At 40.0% G+C, this 26,773-nt stretch overlaps 2 protein-coding genes across 5 annotated transcripts in view; both read right to left on the reverse strand.

The window, feature by feature from the left end:
• Window positions 1-581: 581 nt before the first annotated feature.
• Window positions 582-16,430, reverse strand: gk5 (glycerol kinase 5). Its single transcript, XM_088914525.1, has 16 exons — window positions 15,593-16,430; window positions 14,515-14,608; window positions 14,118-14,193; window positions 11,907-12,000; window positions 8,929-9,060; window positions 8,600-8,675; window positions 7,897-7,958; window positions 7,710-7,783; window positions 7,306-7,366; window positions 6,856-6,982; window positions 5,943-6,047; window positions 5,313-5,407; window positions 4,883-4,986; window positions 4,559-4,618; window positions 2,973-3,106; window positions 582-2,291 (listed from the first exon to the last, which is right to left on the reverse strand). The coding sequence occupies exons 1-16, from the start codon at window positions 15,716-15,718 to the stop codon at window positions 2,143-2,145; spliced, it is 1,569 nt and encodes a 522-aa protein (XP_088770651.1). The 5' UTR covers window positions 15,719-16,430; the 3' UTR covers window positions 582-2,142.
• Window positions 16,431-17,679: 1,249 nt separating this feature from the next.
• xrn1 (5'-3' exoribonuclease 1) overlaps window positions 17,680-26,773 on the reverse strand; it is a 30,023-nt gene continuing 20,929 nt past the window's right edge. For 2 of the 4 annotated variants that reach the window (XM_088914291.1, XM_088914290.1), the window contains exons 31-42: window positions 26,361-26,586; window positions 26,123-26,215; window positions 25,636-25,728; window positions 24,837-25,007; window positions 22,970-23,086; window positions 22,735-22,863; window positions 22,470-22,617; window positions 22,117-22,298; window positions 21,234-21,347; window positions 20,778-20,889; window positions 19,801-19,964; window positions 17,680-19,238 (exon numbers count right to left, since the gene is read on the reverse strand). In XM_088914291.1, coding sequence (XP_088770417.1) covers window positions 18,927-19,238; window positions 19,801-19,964; window positions 20,778-20,889; window positions 21,234-21,347; window positions 22,117-22,298; window positions 22,470-22,617; window positions 22,735-22,863; window positions 22,970-23,086; window positions 24,837-25,007; window positions 25,636-25,728; window positions 26,123-26,215; window positions 26,361-26,586 — 1,861 coding nt within the window. In that variant the 3' untranslated portion in view covers window positions 17,680-18,926. Of the gene's footprint in view, window positions 19,239-19,726; window positions 19,965-20,777; window positions 20,890-21,233; window positions 21,348-22,116; window positions 22,299-22,469; window positions 22,618-22,734; window positions 22,864-22,969; window positions 23,087-24,836; window positions 25,008-25,635; window positions 25,729-26,122; window positions 26,216-26,360; window positions 26,587-26,773 lie in introns of all 4 variants that reach the window. The other 2 variants (XM_088914292.1, XM_088914293.1) reach the window with 2 other exon arrangements.

The raw sequence follows: 26,773 nt of genomic DNA on the forward strand, positions 1-26,773 counted from the left end.
TTCAATTTCAAAATTAAACATGTAAATACTCGAGTTAAAAATATACTATTTTTAAAAAGGAGTACATTTTCACAGTTTAATTATACCCAGTGTTTATGTTCAATTAGATCCTGTAAACACTGAATTTATTATTAAAAAAATTCTAGGAAATGGATGGTTATACATATTGGCACATAAGCCTGAGCCTGAAATAAAATGCATCTATAAACAGCTCTATAACAGACAATACCTTTGGTGAGACAAAGAGCAAAGACAACTACTACTATAGTGAAGAAAGAAGGAAAAGCAGCCCATGAAATAATATCTCCTCTGTGTGTGGCAGCTGCCCCTCTTTCACAAGCAAAGCAGTATTCCAGCCTGTTACAACCTGTTGGACAAGTTCAGGAAGCTGCCGTTTGAAAGTTATGCATATTTCCCTCCCCAAAACAATAAACAAAGCAGTTTGGTTTAGATACTATGCATCTAATGCACCCAGCTCTGTCAACCTCAGAAATACAAAAAGGCACACTTCCAGATTAAGGACCAAGAAAGACCCACACTTCTACACAGGAACAGAAGAGACTGCTTTCCTCACGGAGGTATACAGAGTGAAAACGTGTTTTTTAATTAAATGACAGCACAGACCTGACATTAACTCATTGGGAAAGTGCAGGCTTCATTTTGGCCAGTATGTCACAGTTAAAAATCATTTTTGATCATCATCAGAGAGAAGCATTTGGAATTATTATGGCACCTAATTTCTGCTTAAATATAAAAATACATCATATTACCTATATTAGGCAAAAGGGCAAATCTTTCTGTTAAGGACTAGCTGGTCTGTTTACATTCAATAGGGATACTCATTCTTCATATCACTCCCATTAACACATACATTTCAAAGAGAGTATAGTTAGTTATGCTCCCCAATATAAAAGTAACACAGATCAGAACAGGTCGAGAAAATAAACAGGATACGTAAAGAAAATATCTTGATGTCTTTTTTGAATTAGCCATGAAATAAAGCTTTTATAACTTACTTTTTTGTTCGCATGAAATCACGCATCCTGGCATTCTTCAGAAGAGCTTCATGTAATATTCCCTTGTAATCACTCAATACATCATCTTTTTACACCCTATGTATTCTAATACTTGGGAACCTTCATGAGAATATCACATATTGAAACATTTTACTTTAATGCCTCAGTAAAATTTGGTGATAGGTTTGTTCTGTAGCCTGATACCTTGAACAAGGTGCTGTGACAGGCTCCGTCACTAAAGGAATTCATTTGTAGGACAGCTTAATATCTGTACCCCACGCCCTGTCAGTTCAGATCTGGACGATATCATTAGCTGATTGTGACAGGGATTCTCCAAGCGGTGATGCATAACCGAGCAAGTCCTAGAGTGTCTGGCCATGTACAAGTCCACTCGGTTTGTCTCATACCAGTGCCAAGCAGACACTCCTCCGTCCATCATCAGGAAGCTGTTCTCATCCAGATGATAGCCATGGAAAGCCAGAGCCTATTCTAGCAGCCTAGAAGGCAGGACAGAGAGAGATGAACCTCTCTCCCCCTGCAGTGGATGCCTGTCTATCACAGGTCCACAGATAAAGCAGCTGTTTAGAATAGTCCATCAAATCTAGCCAGTGTGTGTTTGCCAAGCGGAAGGGACCTGCAGCACTCCGCAAAAACCCACATTGCCACAAGAGAACATGCAAGCTCCACACAGACAGATGATCCAGGTCCCTGGAGCTGCAAGGACAGCAGCATTACTGTAATTAACTGCCACCCCCCCGTTACCACATCACTCCTCCAGCCAACGCTAACTCTCTTGTTAAGGCACTGTTGAACATGCACTCTGAAACACAGCGGATGGCTCTGACATGTTCATGCTGGAAGGAAAGCACACAAACAGCCTTCATTCCAGCACATGCTGGCAAGAGGAATGTAGAAGAAAACCTGAGCTGATTAACAATTGGAGGTTCCAAACTGGGGGAGTTGGGGTGGTCGTGAATGAAATTAACAAAAGACTAAGGCTTTTTTTAGGAAAGAATATTAAACTAAGATTAGTGGTCATCAGGTGCCAAAGGCTGAGGTTGTCTCATCTGTGGATTTATGTTCAAGTTGATTATAGACTTAAAACCGAAGGCTCCCCGGTTATTAATTATCGTTTGCTGTACCAGTGCATTGATCGCATCAGAGCTTTCTCCCAGTTTTCCATGATGGGATTATAGTCCTGAGAAACATTCCGAGGGACAAAGACCTTTTCCAAGCATTTCAGATTCTTCAAGTCTTCCTTGCTCTTCCAGAAACCTTGAAAGAACAAGAAACATTTTTGTAAAATAATTCCTGACAAGGGACACCTAACATACTCCCTCTTGCAAGTAATTTCCAAGATTGCATTCTGTATTACCCCTAGAAGGAAACACCAAACCCTCCCAAGCTTTAATAGCTTTGAATACGTTTGAAATAGTAAAACTAAGTGACGGTTTCACTCTGCTCAGTTCCAAAATGGACTTGGAGAGGATTTTCTTGTGAAAAACAAACCAAGACCACTTGTTCCTATTCAGGGTCTATTCAGCCATAGGCGCATGGCAGGGTACACACCAGGGCTATTTTTCCAGAAGCAATTAACCTGCTAGTATGTTTTTTCAGACTGTGGTAGGTCCAGTTTCCTAGGAGGAAACCCACACCAACGAGAGGAGAACATATAAACTCCATGCAGACAGCATGCCAGGTCTAATATTAAACCCAGGGCCCCAGCGCTGCGAGGCAGAAATGCTAACCACTGTGCCACCCTGCTTTACAGTACACTGTTAAACTTATTTTCACCGGATGATGATGCCCTTTGCTTTGTAGGGGGGTGAAAACTGTTCGGGGAGCTTTGGTACAGTATGTACTTTTCTGGAATAACATAAACCGTGGGACATGACAAATTACAGAATGTAGAAATGTAGCCTTTTTAATTCTGTGTCACATAAGCTCCCCACATACCAATTCCAAGCCCGGCAATGTACGCGGCCCCAAGACTGGACATATCGATGTGTCTGGGCCTGCCAATCTTCTTGCAAATGAGGTCTGCTGTCAGCTGCATGATAAAGTTGTTGCTGCACACACCTCCGTCCACCCTGTGAGAATGGAGTAAACCGCACAATTAAAAGAGCTGATCTTTAGGAGGGCTGAGGAAGAGAAGAACAACTCTGGACAGCGGTTCAGAGAGGTCACCCTCCAGAAGCCTCAGGCATTACAAAACAACAGCAGCAGCTTTACGAAGAACAAATAATAATAATCCTTACACTTATATAATGCTTTTCTGGACACTCCACTCAAAGCACTTTACAGGTAAGGGGGCCTCCCCTCCACCACCACCAATGTGCAGCCCCCACTGGATGACGCGACGGCAGCTGTAGTGCTCCAGTACACTCCCAACACACCAGATATCAGTGGGGAGGAGAACAGAGTGATGAACCCAGGTTACAGATGGGGATTATTATACGGCCATGACTGGCAAAGTCCAGGTGGAAATTCGGCCAGGATGCTGGAGTAACACCCCTATTCAGTTCGAGAAACACCCTGGGATTTTTAATGGCCACAGAGAGTCAGAACCTCGATTTTACATCTCAGCTGAAGGATGGTGCCTTTTTACAGTATAGTGTCCCCGTCACTATACCGGGGCATTAGGAAACACACAGACTACAGATGTGTAAAATATTTCATTTTAAATATTGCACATTATACCAGAACAACATTGTAAAACATATAACCAATACTTTTGATCAACTTTTTTATCCATTGAGCTTCTTGTTCATAACAGCTATGAAGAAAGGAATGCAGTTGGGTGAGTCACAGCATACTCTTTATGAATATTTTCTTAAAATTTTCAGCAAAGTTCCTACTTATACTTTAGTATATCCTATGGTTGTTGTGGTTCTTTTCTTTGGTTTGCTAATAAAATAAGTATACTAGTTAATATTACACAACACACTAAGCTGATTTAATAATGTTATGCAACTGAAGCAAGAGTTCATTTATTAACAATATTAATTCTGTGCACCTGGGTAGAACTTCTCATTATTCAAAGAGCCACTACACTCCAGCAGCCCCTCTATACAGCACACCATAACTTCACCAATTTAAGGGGAAACTTAAGGAGGACTAAATTGCACAAACAAATGGACACCGTGGGTTTACACTCTTCCCCTTTGGAAAAGTGCCTTAATGACTTGAAGAAGTCAGGATCTAATTTTAACATCTTATTTGAAGGATGACCCCTCCTACAGCAGTGTCTTGGCCACACTGAGACATTGGTTTGGAATTTGTGATCCAGAGGGAAGAATGCCACCTACTGGTGAGGTGCACATTTAGAATTTAAGATCCAGTTTTAATGCTACTGTAAAATATGTACTGTATATACTGTATGTTTTATCTACAGGTACAGATTTGGTCTCAATACTAGATAAAAAAAGGATATATGATTGGAAAATTGGAAAGGAAAACGGGAAAATTGGGAGGGATTTACTAAGACCATAATGTAAGAGTGACATGGTACAAATATAATTACTTATAAGACAAAAAAATACCTTATATTTGTAATTGGAATGTGCATCTCTTGTAGCATAACATCATAGAGTTGCTTGTTCCTAAAGACAAAAAGTTTTGTTGCCATTAGACACAGAACAAGGCAAATCTGCAGAAAACACACATTGCAAGATCACATCACTGGTGGAGGAACCAAAAAGGAACGTCGTTCTATTTTTGACCATGAGTTAAAGATTAAATTTTGCAAATTTTACAACAATTCTTAACCCATTTGCAGTTTTGAGCAGTTGGTAGTTGCAACCTAGCATGGAAATGCACACACATCCCATCTTTAGCGCAGTTTGAAAACGCAAAGGTCAACTCACCTGAAGGCTATGGATTCCAGTATAGCTCGGACGAGATGGCTTTTAGTTGTTGACGGTTTTAAGCCCATGAAAGAGGCACACGCTTTGGGGTCGTTAATGGGAGCCTGAAAACAGCCCAACAGAAAATTCTAAATATGTAATTAAATGTATATTGGACCTTTCTTTTTAGCGGTAACATTTACAACAGCAAAATCAAAAGAACGATTAAAAAAACTTATAAGGCACAGATACATGCAGCGATAAAAGCAGGAGGAAGAGAAGAAGTTGTCATACAAAGTCATGTGTTCTGTCCACCCCTGTACTAAAAAACACTGCCCCAATCTTCTGCTTTTAGAGGCAACCCTGAGTCAGTCCAGTGTAATACTGCCAAAAATGCAGATTAAAACTGCTTCTGTTGTTTCCACTACGGGGCCCTTCTGCTGAGTCTTACCTGCAAGCCACTGAAGGATGGAACGAAACACACGCCGTCAGAGTCCTCTACACTGTTTGCCATCGCGTCTGTTGCCGTGACATCAGAGAACAGCTCTGCAGAAATCGGGGTGCTTTTGTCATGAACTGGCCTCAATCAAACACATCTACGCTGCTATTTTTCTATACGGTAAATCCTTTCTAGTTTGAAATGATCAGTTGTTAGTCTGCTTGGTTTGCTGTATCAGGAAACCCAGCACCTGTGGGGATACACTCCTTCGACACACCCACGTCAATGCCATCTGCCACTTGACAAGTGGTGAGCTTTGCCATGCATAGCACCAGCTGGAGGGGTGATGCATTTCTCATTGACAGAAATGCAAACTGCAGGCATCTCAGATCACAGTTATGTGCCAGAACCAATGAAAAACAATTCAGTTCCACCCAAGGCCACAATCTGAGCAATCCCAGTTACCGTCAAGTAATGGCATAACCTGGGTTTTAACCAGCAATGTCTGGATAACACAATCCAGCAATCCCAATAAACCCATCCCAGCCTGTGCTTTATATTAAAAAAATGAAATAAGTGTATACTGATGGAATTCAGAGCAAGAATGAATTACAATACCAGAGAAATTTCAGAACTTCTTACCCAGCTCTTGTGCCCATTTAATGGCATTTCCTGTGTCGGCTGCATTTCCCTCAGCTAAATAGATCAATTCTGGGCCAATTTTCCAACCCACTAATGGGTACAGTCCTGAACAGAAACAGAGATGAAAGATGTCAAACAGGTTTAAGAAGGAGCAGGCAACAACTTGGTACAATTCAAAGAATGGCTGCACTTTCGAATTCCTGTAACACACGCAGTCAGACCTCAGAATGCAAGTTCTGCCTATGCCTCAGCTACATAATACAGAGAAAAAACAAAGTGTTGTGCAAAAAATATGTTCTCACAGAGGCACAGGAAATGCTCCCGAGAATCTATATGCTCACTGTAACTGGGTGGCTCCTGTACTTACACCTGGAGGGACAAAGCTAACGCAGGCCTGGTAATTACCACTGGAGTTACAGTACATGCTCAGCTGTTACACGTGTCGACAGCGGTTCTTTAATCAGCACCAGCTGCTGCAGCTTTGCTACCTCTACACTGTGACTCTTTCTCATTTCAGCAGTCACATGGCAACTCATGAGATAACATTGCCTAACCCTGCTGAAAACCGAACTAAAGCAGGACCACAGACTTCTCTGTTAGCGTGCTTTAATGATCTTACAAGGCTGCCTTGAAAAAAAGGGACTGAAGACTACTGCAGAAGAAGCATTCATTTGCATTATTTTGGGAATTGATTGAAAGTTAAAGCCCCATATGGCTTTTAAGTTACAAGTGTTAGACAGGTTATTTTTTCATTCATTTGTGTGCTTAAATTTCTATTTTCCCCTCAATGGTATCCACTCGCAGTCAGCATAACAAGTTAATTGCATTTTACAAGCCCCATTACACAAAGGCCTAAAAAAAGTGTTTAGTTGAAGACAAATAACAGTTCTGGAAAAGCCTCCTCTGAGTTTACCAGCCATGGAGGTATGAGGCTTGTTCCCAGTGTTGATGTCCATAAATGTTCCTGTTCCCATGGTGATCTTCACATCACCTCTATCAAAGCAGCATTCACCGAACATCGCAGCCTGTTGATCTGCCACCTAGAAAATACTTGCGCATTAGGTTTTAAAACGACCAAGAAATTATCAGAGAATTTATTTTTGAATCTGAGGGGCCAGTTAATTTTGCCCTCTAATTAAGAAATGCAAAACCCTCTTCAATTTTTGTTCTATCAAACCATTAAATTAGCCAGAGAAGGTCATTTTCCTTGACGTCAGAAGAATGAAAACTAATGCTGTAAACTGAATATTTTTCCTCTGCATTCTGCTCTGGAACAAGAAATACCTGAGCGGCCCCCCCCACCCCTAGTTAAAAGACAAATCCCAAAAAAAGTTCTGTATATTTTTTAGAGATCCATACTCACAACAGACATTATAGGTATTGGAACACCAAAAATACTGGGATCAGCTGAGCCGAATCTGTGACTGAGAGAAGAGAAAGATTAGTTCTACTCACGTCTAACTTTACATGCAAGAACGGCAAAAATACAGAAGCTTCAGCATTAGAAATTTCTGTGGGTTATTTGCAAATATTTTTTTCCACTGAATAGTGCTTGAAATTGTATCTGGGCAGAAATCTAACTGAAGTCTGTTTAGCATTTATGGTAGTGCTTTTTTGCATTGTACAATTAATTTAATTTAATCTCTTCTTTACTGTTACGCCCCTTGTTCCTCTCATACAAGCAAGTTGTTACTGTAATGAATGACGTTTAAAAAGGAAGTTCCCATCACTGACACTGAAGCTTCAAAAACTGAACTGTGCTCCTACCCAGTGTTCTCGACGGTGGGGAAGATGGAGACCGGCAAGGAAACGAGAGAGCAGAGAAAGCGACTCCAGCACATCTGAAAGCAAAACACACCTCCTCAGTCAGAATTGCGTATCTCAGTAACTTGCAACATGGAGCAAAGGGCAAGCATCTGTACCTTTGAATAAAGACATTCAGAAAACGTCTTACCTGATAAGAATCAAACATTCCTGTGCTACTTGCATTGGAATAATCTGTAGCATGAACAGCACCTGAATTTGAAATACAAATTGATTCAACATATTAAAATAGTACTGAAAGTAACTGGCATTGTTTTAATTATCGGTATGTGAAAATCCACATTTAAAAGGATGGCAGTGTCACAAGCATTTCTTTCATTTCTGGACTATAGTAATTCAGCATATTAGTCTCCTTGCACTAGCATGCAAAGCTTGGAGCTGTGTTACACACATATGAAAGAAAGCTTTCTTTCAGTTGTTTTCCCTTACAAAAAGTACTCAAATTAATTTGAGAGATTTTCAGCTCTTTTCCTTCCCAAACAGAATTTGTTCTTAATTGTATTAAGTTATATAAATACGGTATAATTTGCCGTATTTGTAGCCTGTACCAAACCAGGCTAGAAGAGAATATGGGTGTGAAAAACAAAAATGTTCTTTTAATAAAAAGTTCAAATGCATTTCATTTATCACAGTTTGGAGATTTTGAAGGGGCTCTTTGTTGCACAAGATGATCTGCTTTTTCTCTATCCATGAAGTCAGAAAATTGTCCTTCTGAGCCATATGCGTATGCTTAGATTTCACAAAGAGGTTTTCCAGACAAAGGGACTATACAAAGAGGATCAATTGTGTCCAGCTGCAGAGCAGCAGTGATTCCCTGCATGACTTCAGCTCACCTTTGGTAAGTCTGTACAGCAGCCAAGTGTCAATTGTCCCAAAGAAGCAATCGTCTTCTTCAACGGCTTCTTGCAACTAAGTAAAAATCACCAAACGAGAGTAAGGCAGTTTTTTCTTTCCATCAAGTGTAAATAAATATATCTGGGCATTTAAATGCAAGACCTAAGGCAGGTGACGACCGTAATGAAATGTATGTAGCACACCCAGGAGATTCAGAGGTCATCACGTGCAGTTTGGTCTTCCTGCCATCCATTTTACTTCCTCAGGAAATACACATTCTTTCACTCACTGCTAGCACAGTCCTGGTCTGAATGGTTTCGCTTCTCACCTCTTTTATGTTTTGGAGAACCCAGGCCAAGCGGAATGTGACGTGTTGTGTAGAAAACACGACAAGGCTTGCAGCCAGGAAACGCTTCTGCCTGGTGAGGAAGTGTAACATTTTCGTCACTCCATGCACTGCCTGGACGTAGAACACACAAGAGCAGAGTCACTCACTGATGTCATAGGATAGAAAACGGATGTTAAAAAATATGCATTATACACCATGCAAGCTGGGGTCTTGGGTTTTAGACTTTAAAGCTTGTTAAAAGAACCCATTCTTCTAGGATGTGTCAGCTTGTCATTGCAATCCTGGGGCAGCCTGATTATCGGTTTATCTGTAAATAAATTCTGACTGATTTCTGGCGATTGGTTTTCCCTCATGTGAGTTTTTGTATCCACGGTATTTGGAAGCATTTTGGCTGGGTTCTGGCTGGTGATGCAAGAAATATTTAGGCTTCCTCACGTTTATTAGTATTGTCTGGCCTGAAAACTGCTATTTTTTAGAAGGATTTTCCTTTGTTCATAAAAACTGAGAAATGTCTGGGATAAGTGTAATTTTTTTAATGAAATGGGTTATTCTGAACTGAAGGTTTTTTTTTCCAAATTTCCTTGTGTTTTGTTTTAAGAGAGTCTCCTACCTTCAATGCATTCTGCCAAGTTATGAGGATGGATTCTGGATTTTACATCTGCCTTGGGATGTTATTCTTTATAAGTGTCATGGATGTGTGCTGCATTAGGCAATTCACAGAATAATATTTATAGTACAGTTTATAGGACAAATGGACTGCTTGTTCCTAGATTTGCATTGATCATCATTCTACCACTTCTGAAGATTGTCCTGATGGTATGCTGAACAAGCACTCTTGTGATAGCTTTACTAATTAACATTTGTTTTCATCGTTTTTACGTTTTATATTTTGACTAATAAGAAGTAGCAGAATAGAAAAAAATGCTTCCCAGTGCCATGAACAAAATGAAAATCAACACCGCTTCTAAAAGAAACTTAAAATCTTTGTGTCATTATTGACTTGGCCATACAGTTCTCATGGCAACACCTTGGCTAGCATTTTATATTCTGTGGAAAATGGCATTTGATAACCATGTCGGGAGTATGACAAAAAAAATAAAAATCAGTTAATTTAACCTTATTTACTCATTACCTTTTCAAACTGACATTCTGACCTGGGTCTTGGCTTGAACTTAGAAAGTTTCTGCTAGAATGAAACCACATAAATGGCGCTGTAACCAGTCTGTAACCTAGCTTGGGCAAGAAAAGGACATGATGTGCGCTTGTAAGCGGCTCACTGGACACACACACCCACGCCACAATTAAGGCACCACTTCCTCCAAAGAGCTTCCACACTTTTTTAAATGCTGTAGAAATTGCACTGAGCAAGGCAGTTATCTCTGCTCTTCAAGAGTCAGGCTTGATGGAGGCACCCAAAATGTTTGAGGATGTACGTATGCATCAGCTGAAGCAGGGTTTCAAAGGCTACCGGTTGGTTGCAAGGCTTTGACTTTGCACAATGTCTTTAAATGCATTGCTCCTTCTGGCGTGTGGACTATGTAACTGCCTCAATGAACGGACTGTAGGTCAGAGGTTCCCAACGCAGGTTCTGAAGCACCGCAGTGTCTTCTGATTTTATGTTCCAAATGAGTTCCAAGTTATCTGTGCGAACTAATGAATTTAATCAGATTACCTGTTCAGATTTTTGGTTTATTTTTTAAATTCACTGCTCATAATCTACAGTTTGAAAAACACCCATCAAACTGTATTGTTTCCAACACCCATTGCGGGTATCAGCAACCTATGGCACAGGTGCCGTTATTGGTGCGCAAAGGGATTTTTAACAGCACCTGCAGTGAAAGCGGCACATGCCGTGTAAGTCTAATTAACCATGAAAAAAAACTATAAAAGCTATGCTTGATTTTTCTGTAATCAAGTACAACATGCTACCCAATGAAAGCTTGTTGGTGTAGAAAAAATGATTCACTTGGTTTATTTGCTACATTCTTTTTGGTGGGGTTAGCCTATTATTTTCTCAAGAAAGCTCAAAATCCATTTTTCACACTTAAGTTTAAAATCAAACGTTTTGGACAAAATGGTGGTTGTTAAAAAGCAAAATTAGATGTTGGCTCATTTCAGCCCTTCTAGAGAGATGAATATGGATTTGTTCAACATAAAGACGATGCTGTTTATGCTCTATGTTACTTATAGAGCTCAAAGTTCTGGGATCTGCAAAATGAAAATGAGAACAGTGCCGCTATCATGAAAAGGAACAAGTAAAGGTTTATTCGACTGTGGAGCCTTCTTCTCGTGTGCCTCTATCATGACCTCAACATTCATCAAAATCAACTTGTAAGGAAAGGACACATGGAAATGAGTCAAGAAATGTGCTTTTGTCTCTCATTCCGCAGTGACCTGAATGTGTCGGGGAACACATCTGAATGAAGGAATTTCTAATACCAATTCAATCCTGTTGTCTTCTTCAGAATGAGCAGTGAATCACAAACCAGAAGACACAAGTGGAATTCAACACTGAAAACTTCACAAAGGGGTACGTCTTTACACCAAGGGTGGTGGAAGAATACTGAAGCTGATACCCTCGGTTCCCTCATGAAACAGCAAGATAATAGCCTTGTATGAATTTCATGCCAATTACCAAGTGGGCTGGACGGGGCAAATTGCCTCCTCATGTTTGTAACTGTTCTGATGTTATAATTAAAAATCACATTCAACATTTTAAGAGCAAATTTAAAAGCATGACCCAAACAGGAAACTGAATTAAATAACCCAGTGATGAAGACCCTGGCGAGAACACAACTCAGAGTCACTACAATTTAGCTGAAGCAAGTGACACAGGGTTTCTGACCTCGATCAGGTGGAACCTGGGAAGAGAATATCAGTGCGAGAAAGACTGTAGAGAAACTACACATCCTGCTGAGCTTCTTAGTTGTTCTTCCTAGTAATGCAGTTACACGCACCTTCATAACATAAGACTGGTTCCACATCCTGACGAGTTCCGTGGCCCTCAAGTCTTGCCAGCTGATAAAATTGTGAAATGGCACTCCCGTTTTCCTGCAAAATCCCATTGGAAAGCTTCAGACAGAGTAAAGCCCGTGCTTGTGGTCTACGCAGGCTTAGCATCACAACTTGGCAGTGATGTTGAGAAACAAGAAAACAGGAAAGAAGTACAGGCATGAGAAGAGGTGCCTCACACAAAAGAACACCCTAAGGCTGGAAGAGTGTACCTTGGTACTGGGTACCAAGTGTACTTGGGAGTTTCCGTCTACTTGGAATTAACCTCTACTTCTTCCTTTCCAGAAGACTTTTGATATTCTAATGTAACAGGCTTGTTGAAGTATATACTTAATATTAATAATGTAATTATATTGAAAATATATATGCATGGCACAAGACGTTGCACTAATCTAGCCTAATCCTGGAACTTCCATAACATCTGGTGTTTAAGTGATACACAGGTCTTATTCTGTCTGATGCTCCTACAGTATATGACTGTAACAGACCTCCCCCACAGACTGTAGTGTGAGAGGGAAATCTGTACCTATAGGACTCACCGATGCAGGGTAACCGAATATGGGTCCCAACCTTGTCCCACTAGTATCAGTGGAAACCCACACACAGTCAAACCTGTTTGGCCAGATCTCCAAATACCGTCTTTTTATTTTACCAGTGGCTGACAAGGCTACGACTGAAGCTGTTACTCAGCACTCCGTTTTATATAAACCTGAATTGCTTCTTTTTTTGTTTTAGGGCTGTGTGAAATTTCACCCTGGCATTTTCATAATTCTCTTCAACTAACTGCTGAACAGACACCCCCTCTGTTACTCTGAATGGCTTTTATGGGAGAGGCTGTGCACTGGTGCAGCTAATTCCCCGATTCCCTCGTGCAAATCCAGTGTAAGGAACGTCTCATCGCCACCCCCCCCAGGTTCCATCCTTTTTCCATCTCCAAAACCTTGCTGCCCTGTTACAATGGCTTATTCTGAGAACCTGCAACTTACAGTGGCGGAAAAGTCCTTATAATTCACTCTTCTCTCTCTCTTTTCTCAATTTCCCCCGTGTGCCTTCACTCTTCTCTTTCTGTCTCCTCCCCTCCCCTCTGTCCTTGCTGTCCTTTTGTTGTTGAAAATCAAACATGCAGTACTGCATTGGATACGGAAATGTAAATTTGTATATGTGTATAAATGTGTATGATTTCTGGGAAAACTCGAAATCAAATACGAGTAAGAGTAGGCAGAATCAGATGAAGAGCACGTTGAAGTTAAGACTAGGAATTGTAGGAAGTGTTGATTATAGGAAGCAAAGCTTTATATATATCATTACCCTTGAAGTTCTTGGTCTACAGTAGTTCTGCCTTCTTGTTTGTTGATAAATAAGCTTCAAATTTAAAAGCCCAAAACATCAACATATTAACAAAATACATTTAGCAACTAGGCAACTATTTAGAACACAGGCAGCATGGTGGTCCACTGGTCGTCACTGCTGTCTTATAACGTTGGACCCTGGATTCTATCTGTGTGGAGTTTGTATGTCCCATCCGCCCTGGGATTTACGTCTTATCCGAAGGACGATACCTCTTTATAGAATAGTGTTCCCATCACTATACTGGGGCATTAGGACCCACACAGACCACAGGGTGAGCGCCCCCTGCTGGCCCCACCTCTTCCAGCAGGAGGTCTCCCATCCAGGTACTGGCCAGGCTCACACCTGCTAAGCTTCTGCGGGCTGCCAGTTGTGAGCAGCAGGGTGATGTAGCAGCTGGCTGCCCTGTGGGTCAGGTGAGGAGGGTCTGACAAGAGTTTCTGAGCCGTTGGCAAATACAGCAGCAGCCCATGCAGCCTCCCACGTGCTGCAGCCGGGGATGGGGGAGACGGGCAGGTCGGAGGAGTCTGCCCACACTTGCTCGCTCTCTGTTGTGTGAGGCTCGCATTGTTCATGAGCTGTGAAAAACACGTGACGAGGTAATCCAAGATCTGGTGGTTATACACATATAAAAATATCTAATTTGACTGCTGTCTTGAAGTCAAGTGGATTTCAGTGAGAGATCGCTGTAGTTTTCAACAACAAACCCAGCAATGTCTCACTTTCCACAGGAGACCCTCATTCCACGAGTGTCCAAGCGACCACTGACTTCCGCATGGCCCTCGTTGTGACGTGCTTTTTTACAGTACCTGCTCCATGTGGTGAACGTCGCTCTCTGTGTTGAAATCCCCAGGGCTGAGATCTGACTCATCTGTAAACCTGCATCTAAACAGGGAGAGCAAAAAAATGGAGTGCACTCAGAAAAAAGACAAAACCAACCAGAAGCCCTTCCCCTCAGGTATGCATCTAAAGGTACAGTATCATCCAGGTGGATGCTGCACATTGGTGGTGGTGGAGGGGAGTCCCCATTACCTGTAAAGCGCTTTGAGTGGAGTGTCCAGAAAAGCCCTATATAAGTGTAAGCAATTATTAATAATAATAATACTATAAAGGAACCACTCAAGAGCAGTGCAACAGTGGCCCTGAAACAGGGGTGTCTGTTAAGTTATGTTTCTCAGGGTGAGATGTTAAGGGAACGGCACTAACTGTCCACAGCTCCTTGTACCACAGCGACAAACTGATCCCAGAGCTCCTCAGGTTCCATCTCCACCCATCCGGGATTGGGGTAAAGAAGGCTGATCTGCAAAAGGGGAACAGGAGACGGCACGATAATAACAAAAAAAATGCAGGAAGGAGATGAAACGGAGTAGGGTATAGATTTTGCTTTTAAAATCCAATTCCTTCTATTTCAACACAGCTTGGGAACTCGCCTACATCCAACAGAATCCGGGTCTCCCATTCTCACAAAGCGTTTTATTCCCGGTAAACAGCGTATTTATAGGATTACGCCCTATAAACTGGGCAATTCACCAGGGCAGAATAATGTATCCCCATGTAGCAAATGACTAAGTCTGTATGGACCCTTAATTCTTCAAATCTATGTAGAATTGCTGTGCTAGCTCCTTTGTATTCTGAAGTTTTAACAGCCGATCATAAACTTAAAATCAAATGCTCTGCCAACTTCTAAGGACCACTGACTAGGACCTCCTCTAAAAGAACAACTTTAGAAATGCATAGATGACACAGCATCGGCACTAGTCATTAAACAACTCTTTAATTTATTTTCCTCAGATGCAATATACAGTACAACGCAATAAACGGGAATTTCTTCTTCAAAGTTACAACAGTTTTTAACCGAAATTACAAAACATATGTCAGTCTGCAGCGTTTAATCAGCTCCTTTTATGGAGCAATCGTTTCCGGGATGTTATTAATTCATATTGTGGATAGAAGTGTCTTGAATTGTCATCTTAAAATGAGGACGTAAATGTATGAGAGCATTACATGTCCCTCAGTTAACAGACTGCGTTGTAGTCTGTGTTGGAATGTAGTAAGACAGACTTTTCCACCTCCATTTTCGTAATTCTCAAAACTAGAACTTCTTGAAATACCTGCTTCGAGAATTGAATGGGCCAATCTATTGCGATGAATATTCCCTCATCAGTTTCATAGTATGGCGTTTACAAAGCAACATCCATTTAATTTGCTTTAATACACATGAACATGAAAGAGTGTCTACTGGTGCCTCCAGCTAAAAACTCATGAAACAACCAAAACATTTTACCTTTTTCCTGCAGGAACCTTGTATGTGCGCTTCTTTGTCGTAGACATGCCCTCGGATAGTCGTTGTACCCACATCCACTGAAAGAACGTACATTTCCTTCTTAAAACCGTTTCTTTGAGATCCCATTCTGCTTCATATATTGCAATAAATCGTTCACATCGCCGCAGAACAATCGGAAACGTCTCAGAGGTCTGACCAGCGAAACAACCTGTGAATCCCAGTTCTCACTGGCATGCGTTTCAGTGTTTTACTTGTCCGGCGTCTCTCTATTTTGCCAGTTGTCCATACAAAAGTCATGTCTTGAACATAATCTCTTTTCATAAACCCATGAAAACAAATAATTTTAAAACTTGACAGAGCAAAGCTCGATGCATAGATTCTCCACCATCTGCTGTAGGACGTAAGCTTTCAGGAAATGTCAAATCCCAATTGCACTTGGCTTCAAATATTTTTCCAACCTTTAGTCCTTTTACAGCCCTGTTGACCCACTATTGATACCCTCTCGAGCTTCGAACCAACCCCTCCTTCCATCCAACAGGCCGAAGTCCTTAAGGTCCGATTTCGAGATTTATTTCTTGCTTTAGGATTCCTCCGTCAATACACTGTATGCACGGCAAGTTACACTTTCCACTTTCACAACAGCGCTTCCTACAACTCCCTCCCATTTTCTTACCACGCTTCCTTTCCAAATATCATCATCAAAGTATTTAAAACGATCGTTATGCGACAATCTTTCCAAAAGCTGCAGAAATATGAATTTGCACGTATTTAATACTCTAGCATCTTTCTGTTACTACGCCGCGTGCTTTGTGGGTTAAATGAAGTTAGCGAGACGTCACGGATCAGTCGATAAATGGGAGGGGACATTTCTTAAAGGCAAGATACCGTTTTTTAGATTTGAAGATGCAGGTATTGATAGTAAAAGCGGAAAAAATATGCCCACCTTTAAATTTAAATTATTTAGAATCCACGGAAAAATACTACTTATCCCCCTTTGGTTTCTGAGAATTGTTCATGAGCGACGTGAATTGAGCTTGAATGTTCTAAAGAATTGTATAATATTCCTGGGAAAGAATTAGGTTTAAAACAGGAGCTCAATATGTTTTGCTAAACCATAATTATTATTTAATAATAAACTAATCTTTGGTAAATTCAGATGTAGTTATCATTATATTTATATTTTCATGCTTTCCCTGAATTTAATTGCTGTTCTCTTGAGGAAAAAGTACTATATATGTGCAGTATATGAAGTGAAAGGATTTCCTATAAACCAATATTGTGAACAGAAAGCTGAAGTCCATATCAATATTTAGGAAATGGGATACTTCTGGAGGAACACAACAACTGAAAAAGTGCCAATGTTAAATTTCAAAATACCTATCAAATCGGAAAGAGAAAGGTGTCAGTTCAGAAAACAAGCCTTGAGCTTTCCATTTTGAACTCGACTGTGTCCTATTGAACGGTGGGGTTATGAGTGTACCCATGTTATCTCGGTTATGTACTTGTTATCTCTATTCTGTATTTTTTCTCATTACTTCTGGAGCTTGTGAACAAAAACTGTATTAACCACATGAAGACGTAAAAGAATAGTTTTCCTTAACTTTTTTCAGTGCTGTTTTTAAAGGTCAACATTTCTCTTTAGTTTTACTACAGTGTCATTAATATTTCACGGTATATTAAAAAAAAACACCCTCACCGAACTGTTAAAAGAGATTGAAGCACTCGGCATACATTTTGAAAATACACCCATCATAAAAATCTGCATTAGAGCCGACCCTCTACATATAGGCACAAACAAACGTGCAAATTACGACTAGCCCACCACAGACTACAATAAATTGAAAAGGGGATGCATTCTTAACTTTCACCGCAACGCTAAATTAACTATTTTCTCCCCTTTTCGAAATCAACGCAAAAAGGTTGCAGTAAAGCCACTGATGATACTAATCTAAGAGTTGCTTAAAGTTATTTAAATGTATGTTTACTTCTATCTTGTAACAGTTGAAAAGCAACGAATGGTAAAATTGCAATAGCGCTCATGTGCAAATACACGAGGGTCATTGAAGGTGATAAAACCTACCAATATCTCATCTATGAAATCTTTTATTTTTTAATCAAACAAAAAGAGTAACAAAAGATTGATTACTTTGATGTACATTAAATTCCAATGGAAAGTGCTTTGTTACCATATTTTATTAACATACGATTTACATAGATTTTATTTAGAAATGCACATCTCAAAACGGGAATCCCTGCCTTTTCTGAACTGTGCATTCCCTAAAGCAGCATTTATTTTAGGAGGTGAAGAGTACTGGTGCAGAAATCTAAAGCAAAAACAAAAAACCTCTCCACAATAAAAGAAGTTTAAAGAAATCATTTCATAAGAATATTTTAAAAACATATTCCAAATATAATTCATTGCCTCTATCACACACAAAAGATTTTAAAATGACCAATTATAAAATTGGGATTTTATTAAAAACAGGAGGCATTCAAAAAACTCTCCCAGTTTTACTCCAGCGTGATATTAAAAATGACAGCATTTAACATACATGATAAAAATAATGATAAACTACTGAAAGCAATATGTAAGCATCATTAAATTTGGTTATGGGTTAAGATAGAGGGCACAGGGAAACTAAACCAAACACTTCTTAATGCACACCTTGTATGAACCATGTCTGAACCTTTCCTTTTAATACATTAAGGAAACGTTTCTTTACAATTACACATGCAGATTGTGACAGAGAAGGGGAGACCCTAATGCTTCCTGTTCCTGCTATACATATGTCTAAACAAAATTCTGAATTTAAGTTACGTCTGAGACCAACTGTTCAACAGAGATCAAGTTTCTGTCAGCTTATTTTTTTTTATACAGACCTAGCCATGACTCCTCACTTGGATGAGCCCAACGAACAAACGTCCACTTAAAATAAAAACTTTAAAAGTCAGACCATGAGGAGAAATATTTAACTGAAGACGGTAACTGTCATTTTGCCAGTATTGCCTTAACATTATTAAGGGTTAATCTTGTACAGTGCCATTTAAAATCTTATTGCACTGGGAGAGTAAATAATAAAACAGATATTGTAAAAATCAGTAACGGTACACACAGCTGGTGACCTGGTGCAAAAAGAGACCACTTCTAAAATATTGTTCTTTTTGCTGCCCTGAATCAAATAAAGCATACTACAAAGAAAAGTGAATGGCTTGTAAATAGAAAGTCATACAAATAATATAGAGCTTTTGTCAAAATAGCCTGGGTGGAGTTCATTTTTCTTCTTCTTGGATAGAATGAAGATTTGTGAAAAATCAATTCAGGTGCTAGAAATTCTCATTCAGAAACCTTAGCTGCATCGAAGTTTACAGCCAGTTTCCTAGGTTTCCGTTTTGCAGAAGAGCCAGTAGCCTGGGGATTGGGGTTCTGTTTCAGGGTAGAGGAAGTAGATCTTTCTTGGGGCTCCTGGGAGGTTTGAGGGGTCTGACTAGGCGTCACAGTGGCAGGTGGAGCCGTGATCCTCTGGGAAGAAGTGTCACACGCTTCAGGTTTGACGGTCTGCTCGCTCTTCTGAGATTTTACGTACTGGGAGTTGTAATACTCCCTGGCTTCAAGATTCTTCTTGCCGGCGGCTCTTTTCTTAGTGACCTGGAAAAGAACATTATATCATGGTTTCAGAGAGGCGGGGGAAACCTGTATCGGGGTAATTAAATCTGATAGTGGCATGTGTAGCAGCTAGAGACTGAAAAGAAAAAAATACCCAATGTGAACGTCCAAAACATCTTTCCAGGCACAGATCTTTTCTCCATTTTGGTTTTGTACTTTGTTATGGTTTACACTTACTGTTTGCACTTAATTTACAGTAAATTTACAGTTTCATTATTATTTAAATTTTCATGCATACATAAACAACCAACCATCCTTAAGGTTAATCATTTTTCAACGAGCATTTTTAGTCCCATTTATCTGTGGGTTCACATGACCATACAGTGCGATTTAGTCAACAACACAACTGCTATTTACTATTTACTGCTTTGTCCATTTACTAAGAAGCCAAGGTCTTTAGTAGCGCCACAATAAGACTGAAAAACCTGTTAATTCAAAAATAAATGCAAACCCCAACACTACAGAATTACATTATTTAATGAAGACAAGTCTTATTGGTTTCCAGACTCGGTGACTGAAGAGAAATCCTTCTGCCATATTCTACCTGAAGTGGCACAAACTGGTTATGTGTCCCAATGGGAACGGCAGGAGCTGGTGGTCTTGCCCCAGGATACGTGCCCTGATAGAAGGCTTGCCCCTGCATCTGAACCGGAGCCCCCCAGTGCAGGGGTCCGTATCCATGAGCAGGAGGATGCATCAACAGATTCCCTAAAAAGAGTCGTTTTAAACAGCCATTAGCAGCGACCACATAAACCAGGTGTTGCACAAGACTCTATAACAGATCGGCACCTTTGACTCCAAGAAAAGTGATGTTTTATCTTGTATATATTGACCTGAAAAAATCATTTTAATCCTGTACAAATTGACCAACTAGAAAGCTGCTGGTAATTCTGTTACAAACATGTAAGTAATTTATAAAGCTGTGGATGCCAGAAAAGAAAAACTACACTATTATTACTTTCTAGCAGTCTTAAAAAATAACAAAAAACAGGTCTAGTTCCCTGTCAATGATGTTGCCCTTGTGTAAAAAACAAAATGTTGGCTTGGAGTGCTCATTAATACACCAGTCCAAGCGTCACAATTTTGCAATGGACTGGGCAAATACCACAGGAGTCCAACCTTATGGGTCATGTTTACCATCCTGCAAAGCAGTCCCTGTAAACACATTTCCTGGAACACTATAATATACTGTAGGTGTTATACCAGGAGAGGACTGCGATCCTGCAGGTCAGGACTGCTGATCTCATCCAGTGAATATGCAAGCACACCACTCTCTTGCATAATGCAATGGGTGGCACCACAATACAGCAATTTTCCCAAAACAGATGAGTTGTCCAAACTCAGACATGTACTTAGTACAACATGGTGAAAAGCAAATATTTCTAAGTACTTCACCTTTCCTACAGCACTGCAGATCTTGCCCAGTGATTCAATGCCAAACGTGCATAGTACAATCTTACTAAAACAGAAAGGGTTCAAAGTCCTAGGACACTGCAGAGCCCCATATGAACACACACTCACCTGGGGGCTGGCCGAACACAGAGTGAACAGGGCCAGATGGGAGAGTTGCTCTCATCTGTTGCATACCGGAGAACATGGGCTGTGCCAAAGGGAAACCTGAACCGACAGAGTTCTAGATGGAGGGAGAGAACAAAAAACAAAAATCACATAATTAAGAGGCTCAGTCTGATTCACTCTCAGTTCCTTTCTACTGATCATCCTTCATTACCACTGTACAAACAAAAGCAGTTTTAACATTTTAACAGCAGCTATACTAGAATGGACAAACCCCCCCAAAAAATAATTTGTGGTCTGAAAGAAATTCTACACTTTTTTACTAGCACAAATGGATATATTCTAACAGGTCAGGATAGCAGCATGAACCCTCCGACCCACCTACACTTCATCCCTTTTGCAGTTAAATGTTTTCCACTTGTCTCAACTGCATGTGAATTTTATGAAATTCTCTTCGCTTACCAGTCGTTGCAAAGCGAACAAGGCCGCTTTTTCCTTGGCTTCGCTTTCAGACTGACACTGAGGCCCATGTACAAGAAGCCCATTAGACAGCTTCACCTGACAGATTGTCATTCCCTGAGAGAGAAATAATACAGCTGTTACACAGACATGTCAAGAGTGTCATTTCAAGAAAGTGTATAAAAGTAAAAACAGCACATAACATTTTAAAAAAATAATAGTTTAATGCAATAGTTATTATTTGGAACCCCATTTCTGCTGATAATATTACAGTAGGATTACATGCTGTAGTGCAGTAACATTTGCTTGACGAATTTTGTTAGATCACACTATTAAACTTCACATACAAAAAGCTCAATGTTTTGTATTAATGCTAAGTGCTTTATTTCTAATTTTCCACGAATAAGCACGGTATATCCTGCAGTTAGGAAACTGAATTAATCTAGAAATTGAATAAACTATGTACTGCACATTCAAATGACGCCTACAGAAAATTAAACAAATACTTCTGTCGTATCTTAAAGAAATGTAAGGTTAGTTTCAAAACATCCCAGCCCCTTAAAACAGTGTCATAAAAACTCCAGAGCCTTTCTTACTCAAAGAAAACCTTAACCTGTTGTTGGCAGAGCAGGGAGAACACATTCACTTTGTTTTTAAAGGAAATGTTTTGGTTTCTTGGCCAAAACTATCACCATTAGTGGTAAAACGTCAGGGTCCAGTTGTCTTAATGACTTAATCCCTGTTAGATTTTAAAATATTTTTTTTAGCATAGTATCCTCAAATGAGCCCTTTTCAATTATTTTCCACATCAAGTGCATCAAGAACTATCGACTCCAGATATAAAGGAGCTGACATTGTTTGTTAAAAAAACAGAGTCTTAATTCACCTGTGGTGTTCTGAGGAAGGCGAACTCGGGCACTGACATTCCCAAGCCCAGACAAATGCGGGAGAGCTCAGAGGCCACAGTAGGAATCAGGGGCTGATGAGGAGGCAGGCACTGTCCGGGCTTATCTGCTCCAGGGCCATGCTGTGCAACACCAGGGACATTTGGCTTGTTGATGTGTGCAGCTGTGAACAACAGCAGATATACAAATTTATACTTTTTTTAGCTATGCAAAAATATATGCTACATAAACCATTTAAGATCATGGCTCATATGTGTATATCAACTCTGCAGTAGGACCCCAACTCATTCTAATGAATGAAAATAATGGTAATCTGAAAGATTGCATGTTATACCTAGCTTTTTACTTGGCCTCCTCCTAGGCTGGTAGCTGGTAGTGGTGGCTGAGGCTACAGGCTCAACGGGTGAGGGCTTGACCTTCTCAGAATCAGCAGAGCTGGAGCCGTCAATCTTTAACATCTCCTTCAGCATCAGCGTTCCCTTCTGCAAAAGGAAACATGACATTTCCTCTCACATCTGTGTCTTTCATAGCAATTTACTTACTGCAGAGGCCCTGAGGTGCCACACATCTCAATTTCCTGGAGAAACGTTCCCACTTACCATTGCAAATGATTGTGGAGACAGAGGCTCTTCAGTGGTGTGGATCTGGTCTTTGGTCTGAGATGGCAGAGTCCCACCTCCTTTGGAGATCTTCAAATTAGCTATTAACTCTTCAAATTCAGTAGAAACCTGGCATAAATTACATCAATTAGCTCCTGCAAGAACAGTATGTTTCATATACACTATTTCAGTTTGCCTTTGTCCTTGCACTCAGATAGGGAAGTTTTATCTTTACCTTATTTGAAGTGTCCTGTGAAGAGCTGTGTGGCTGAGCTGAATCCACTGCATTAAAGTCTTCATTCCTTTTCAAGACTCGTATATTTGCTTTTGTTCTACCAGCACCAGATGAAACCTGAAAAACAGTTATAATAACATACTGTTGCTATGCAGCTGGTTTATGGCATCTTCTCTCCTAGCGAATGGTAGATTTGGCAGGAGTAGTAAAATGTTATGTCTTTGAAAACACTGGAGCTATAAAACTAATTCATTATTCTAATATATTTTAAATGCTAATATACATTTTACATCCATTCTGGAGGAATGGAGATTGGCTGAAATTTATAAAAATTCAGCATAGCACATTATATAACATAGTACAGTGTTTTATTGCTTACAATATACACAGTAAAGGCATAGAAAGGCATGTCCTATTAAAGGCATTGTTATGAATTTTAGTGGATGAATATAAAAATACCAGGATCAAATTAAATTAATGTGGGGTGTACGGCTTGATAAAATCAATTTTTCCCCACCACATTCCATCTCATGACAAATTGACAACATTAATTCATTCATTTGCCATTTGCACTGTAGTCCTGGGGCAAGTGTCTGACGAGTGTTTAATAGTGGTAAAATGCTATCTGACACATTCTGAAAGCCCAGGGACAAACTGTCTGTCCTACTTACTGACAACTGCCTAAACAAAACTCTTTTTGAACAGTTTTTAAAGCAGGGATTTGGAAGTATGTTCCAAAAGTATCCGAGGTAGGGTTAGGGTTAGTGTAGGAACAACACCTACACATTTTCTAATGCATTTGCTGTGCTTTAGGATGTATTTGCAAGAAAGCAACACAGTGCGCCAATGTAACACCACTCCAGAAATCATAACTTATAAAAAATTACAAATTGAAATAGTCAATATGTAGAAACAAAAACAGGAAAAACAGGAACAGAATTACAAAAAACAAGGTCTTTGGTGGGGCAGGCATTTGGCAAATTTAATTTAAGATCAATTATAATGCAAAGTGTTCCAAACAGGTAGTAGAAAGATACACATTTTAATATATGTGATTCTGAGCTGCAGGACATGATCTGGGTGCTTATGCCAGCTCTGCTATGACCTAATTAAAAGTGTGGGGAAGCAAAAAAAAATAAGCACAATGCCTGGGTATGTAGCAAAAGGTGTGAAATTTAAACCCAGGCATGTTCTACACAAGCCTCGCAAAGGACAAATAAGACCATTTACAATACTGTTTGCAGCTTTTATAGAAGAGCAACAAAAATGATTTCTGGTCTCAGGGGATTGTCATATACAAACAGGTCAAGGGGGTTCTCACGAAGGAGTCTGAGTGAAGGTCAGATCAAAATTAAAGTATATAAGATCAAGAGAAGTATACACAGAATCGACAAGGGACTATTTCATACTCAGCAGTGAAACAAGAACACACTTTAAGTCAAAGCATTATGCTTTTTTACACAAGGCATTGTAGTTTCTCTGACATACAAGCCTAGTGGTTGAGGCCCAAACTATGGGCTCTTTTTAAAAACAGTCAGACAAAATTTTAGATTCAGTTTTTCTAAATGACTTCATCTTGTTTGCAACCTTTCTTATGTTATTACAGGATGTAATTGGGAGCACGTGTGTCAACAACAGAAGTTTGATTAAGGATGAATTTGAAATGCTCTGTGCAATGAGCAAATGAAAGAAATTCTTCAATTTAACATACCTGATAAATTCATCATTAGCCGCCCATTCATAAAATGTATATTCATAAAGAAGATCACTAAACTAAGAAATGTAAAAGCCCCAAAAACTGAAGAATGAATTCACTAGGTGCTGCATCTACCAACAGTTAAATATTTATAGATGTTTTTCTGCTTACAGGTTTGTTCTGAGCTCTGGAGGCTTGCTGTGTGTCATTTCGCTGGTTGCGGTCTTCCTCCTTTGTCCTCCTAGCCTGTCCCTGCTGGTGAAGGCCGTCATCTCTTTGTCTGTGCTGCCCCTTCACAGCAGCCTGGCTCTGGGATCCTGCTCCCCAGCCTGACTTAGTGGGCTAAAACACACAACCACACCCACCATCACTTCCAACACAAACTCCTACTAACAAGAAGAGCTTTACAAGCAGTGAAAAGTCAGAATCATTTTCATTGTCTAGGATTACACATGACTGACCCAATATTCAACAGTTGCTTTACATGCAACATGAGTAACCAAAAAATTAAACCAAATCTCAAAAGACAGGAGGGTTGCAGAAATAAAGTTACTCATGATACACAAACATTCATCTACCCTTATTTTTACAGGATGATGGTAAGGAGCACAATTCTAATCTTGAAAAAGGAAGCACTTAAATACATCTAACAGCCCTATAAACAAATGCAAGTGCTAAATCATCAAGAAAAATGTACTTCTTCAATAGTTGGTTTTAAATTTTATTCAGCCAAAATACTGTCACAGAAATCTGAAGCGTGTCGGTGCTTGGTAGATGCTGGAACATAAATGTAATAATCATAAAACTGAACCTCAGTTCACCACACTGCGGTTTCTGCAAATGTTTAAATTCCAAGCAAGAAACCTCTGTTCTACAACACTGAGGCGACAAAATACAACTGAACTATAGGAGAAAGAAAATGAATTTCAGGTAATGGAAGAAGAGAATAGGAGCCGCGTTGCTGGCTTACCGAGTTCTGCCAGTGCGCGGGGGGATTCTGTGGTGCTCCAGAGCCCTGCAGTGAGTGCCACACACTCGAGAACTCGTCCTCCTTGGCATGGCTCTAAAGACAGGAACCAACAGTCATTTATTCTTACGACGCCTTTACACACCAGGAGACATTCATTCAAAACAGTAACTCAACTGTGACAAAATAACAGCGCAGGAAACATTATGCAAACATTCACCAACAAAATGCACCCAGCAACAACTATAATATAATAACAAAATGTGAATTGTGAGTTTTTAGAACGTAAATCACACTATGGCATATGTCCAATTTTTCTGCCTCTACCAATGCATCCACCTGCACCCAGTCAAAAGACCACAGGGGTAACACAGGTAAAACACAATGGCCAGGGATTTTTTTCTTTTAAATTAAGGGGATAAATCCTAACCCAAGCATCCATAATTAAAGGGAAAACAAACTATATGTATATTGACTTGAATTGGACTACCTTCTGAGTGTTTTTCTGATTGAACGTCTTCTGAGAATGCCAGTTCCCCTGGTTGTCCGCCCTGAGATTGTACACTTGCCTCCCATTTAGTTGCTAACAAGAAATGGAAAAATGATGTGAAGACAAAAAGCCAAAGACCTCTGCCTTTTACATCTCTTCACCATGTACGACAGTTTTCAATTACAATTTACATCAATTTCCCTTCGGGATCAATAAAGTCTTATCTATCTTTCCTTACCTGCGTGGGTACAAAAGGAGAGCAGGGGGAGTGATTGAGGCCACCGATCTGCACTTTGTGAGGGTTAAGTGAAGAAGCAGGGAAGTAGGAGTTTTGGTGGGAAGCAGATGCTGGCTGGGGTTTCACAATGGCAGTCAGTTTCTGAGCACCATATTCCAGGCGAATGCCATGTGTCAGGTTGATTAAGGCACTTGGTGGGAGCCTATAGCCCTTTCCTGCAGAGCATCTAGAGGTATGACAAAAGAGAGCAAGATTTTACACAGGAACAATCACAATCATTTCACCCTCAACACCACCAGAATTCGTTTTCAACAGTCAGAGGTCACAGGTTTAAGACCACTGTATCAGAATATACAATGTTCATCTAATATCCAACTTACGGCCTCCCCTTTAACCTCCATCACCTTTATTTT

This window comes from Atractosteus spatula, chromosome 4 (genome assembly GCF_055471065.1).
Source record: "Atractosteus spatula isolate fAtrSpa1 chromosome 4, fAtrSpa1.hap1, whole genome shotgun sequence".
Taxonomy (NCBI): domain Eukaryota; kingdom Metazoa; phylum Chordata; class Actinopteri; order Semionotiformes; family Lepisosteidae; genus Atractosteus; species Atractosteus spatula.

Bases quoted from the DNA above. Each gene is read 5' to 3' on its own strand.
- gk5 (XM_088914525.1), bottom strand. From the start codon at position 15,718: ATGGGATCTCAAAGAAACGGTTTTAAGAAGGAAATGTACGTTCTTTCA. The intron at 9,061-11,906 runs GTGCGTGTAACT...TTCTACGTCCAG, and splicing joins ACCAGTCTTATGTTATGAAG to GCAGTGCATGGAGTGACGAA. The intron at 4,987-5,312 runs GTAAGACTCAGC...GGCTGTTTTCAG, and splicing joins CATCCTTCAGTGGCTTGCAG to GCTCCCATTAACGACCCCAA.